Source organism: Lipotes vexillifer, unplaced genomic scaffold (assembly GCF_000442215.2).
Source record: "Lipotes vexillifer unplaced genomic scaffold, Lipotes_vexillifer_v1.1 scaffold965, whole genome shotgun sequence".
In the NCBI taxonomy this organism is placed as follows: Eukaryota; Metazoa; Chordata; class Mammalia; order Artiodactyla; family Lipotidae; genus Lipotes; species Lipotes vexillifer.
Window position 1 is genome coordinate 1228291 of NW_006769686.1, and position 1410 is coordinate 1229700.

Sequence of the window (1410 nt, forward strand, 5' to 3'; positions counted from 1 at the left end):
TGCACCCACGGCATCCGAAATGGAAACAACTTTATTGATACCTGAGAAAAAGTGCAGGAGAAACATTCCTTCTGACCACTCAGCCCGTTCCCTCGGGCCAGGTCATCTGGAGGCTGGACCAGTCCTCTCACCCTGCCCCTGAGTTGTGGGTCATTTGGGGCCTTGCTGACCAGTGCCCAAAGGCCAGAGAAGTCCGCAGCCAGAGTCTGGAGAGAGAACATCTGTAGCCGTGGCTCCTGAGGCCAGGGGCGGGACCAGCATGGCAGCCTCACTGGCCAAGGTCTAGAGCCTCTTGGGTCACAGTTCGGAGTCCGATGGAAAACAACTCCTCCCAGGGCTCCCGGATCCAGGCCAGCAGGGCCGTCAGCTGCTCCGGACACACAACATGGAGTGCCCAAAAGCTCTCCAGGCGGGACACCTGGCAGACAACCAGTAGTGAGGTGAGACTCACAAGGGCCACACCAGAGCAGGGGAGGCAGGGAAGGCCTCAGGAGGACCCACTTCCCCTCCCTGGTTCATGGCCTCTTCTCATCCCCAAGCCTGTGTCACTCCCCATAAAAGATCCTGACTCTGAGTTTTTTAAACAGAACCCAACCAGCCTTGACTGAAGGCCCCAAAAGGGCTTTCGCATTTACCACCTGGTTTCTTTAATCCTCCCTGTTTCCAGAATATCATCAGTTCTAGACTCAATTCCAAGGAACTGCCTGGGCTTCAGTCCTGGCTCTGCCACTTGTGACCTGGGCATGTTGGTTAACATCCCCAAGCCTCAGTGTTCTCAACTGTAACTGGACTAATAATCGTAGTACCTCCTCACATGGAGGCTGTGAAGATCACACAGCTGGCACACGGGCCCCAGCAGACACGAACTCCAAGTAGCCAGGTGCTTCAGGAGGGCCTCCCAGCTAACACAAGGCTGGGCTTCAAGTCTAGGGTGTTTCCACTGCCTACAACTGCCTCCCTCCCTACTGTCCAAACCCCCCGTGACAGCCTCCCGGTTCCCTGCACCCTAATTCTCTGTGTTCCCCCCTACCCTGACTGCCCGTGGTAAGTTCCATACAGCCCGACACACACACACACACACACACACACACACACACACACACACACACACACACAGCCCCTCTCCCTCTCACACACTCCCACACCTCGTCGTAGAAGACCAGCCGCAGGTGCTCCGGGGCCACGCGATAGAGCAGCACGGAGCTCAGGCTGCTGAGTGCCTGCTGCTCCCTGACGTGCACTGAAGGGCCTGGCCCGGGGGGTGGGGCCTTCTCAGAGGCTTCGCCCGATGCCGCTGGAAGAGGGGGCTCTGCCTGGGACCCTATAGGGTCCTCCTCTAACAGGTACAGGGTGGACAGAGTCAGCAACAGGGACACAGGGCAGGTAGAAGGCCCTGGAGGGAAAGTGGCA

General features: G+C 58.0%; 1 protein-coding gene across 1 annotated transcript in view; it reads right to left on the minus strand.

Moving 5' to 3' along the window:
• Positions 1-268: 268 nt before the first annotated feature.
• The window catches only part of STK11IP (serine/threonine kinase 11 interacting protein), a 14304-nt gene continuing 13162 nt past the window's right edge, over positions 269-1410 (minus strand). Inside the window, exons 23-24 of the mRNA XM_007445851.1 lie at positions 1146-1393; positions 269-418 (exon numbers count right to left, since the gene is read on the minus strand). Of these exons, the coding sequence (XP_007445913.1) occupies positions 269-418; positions 1146-1393 (398 nt within the window). The remainder of the gene's footprint in view (positions 419-1145; positions 1394-1410) is intronic.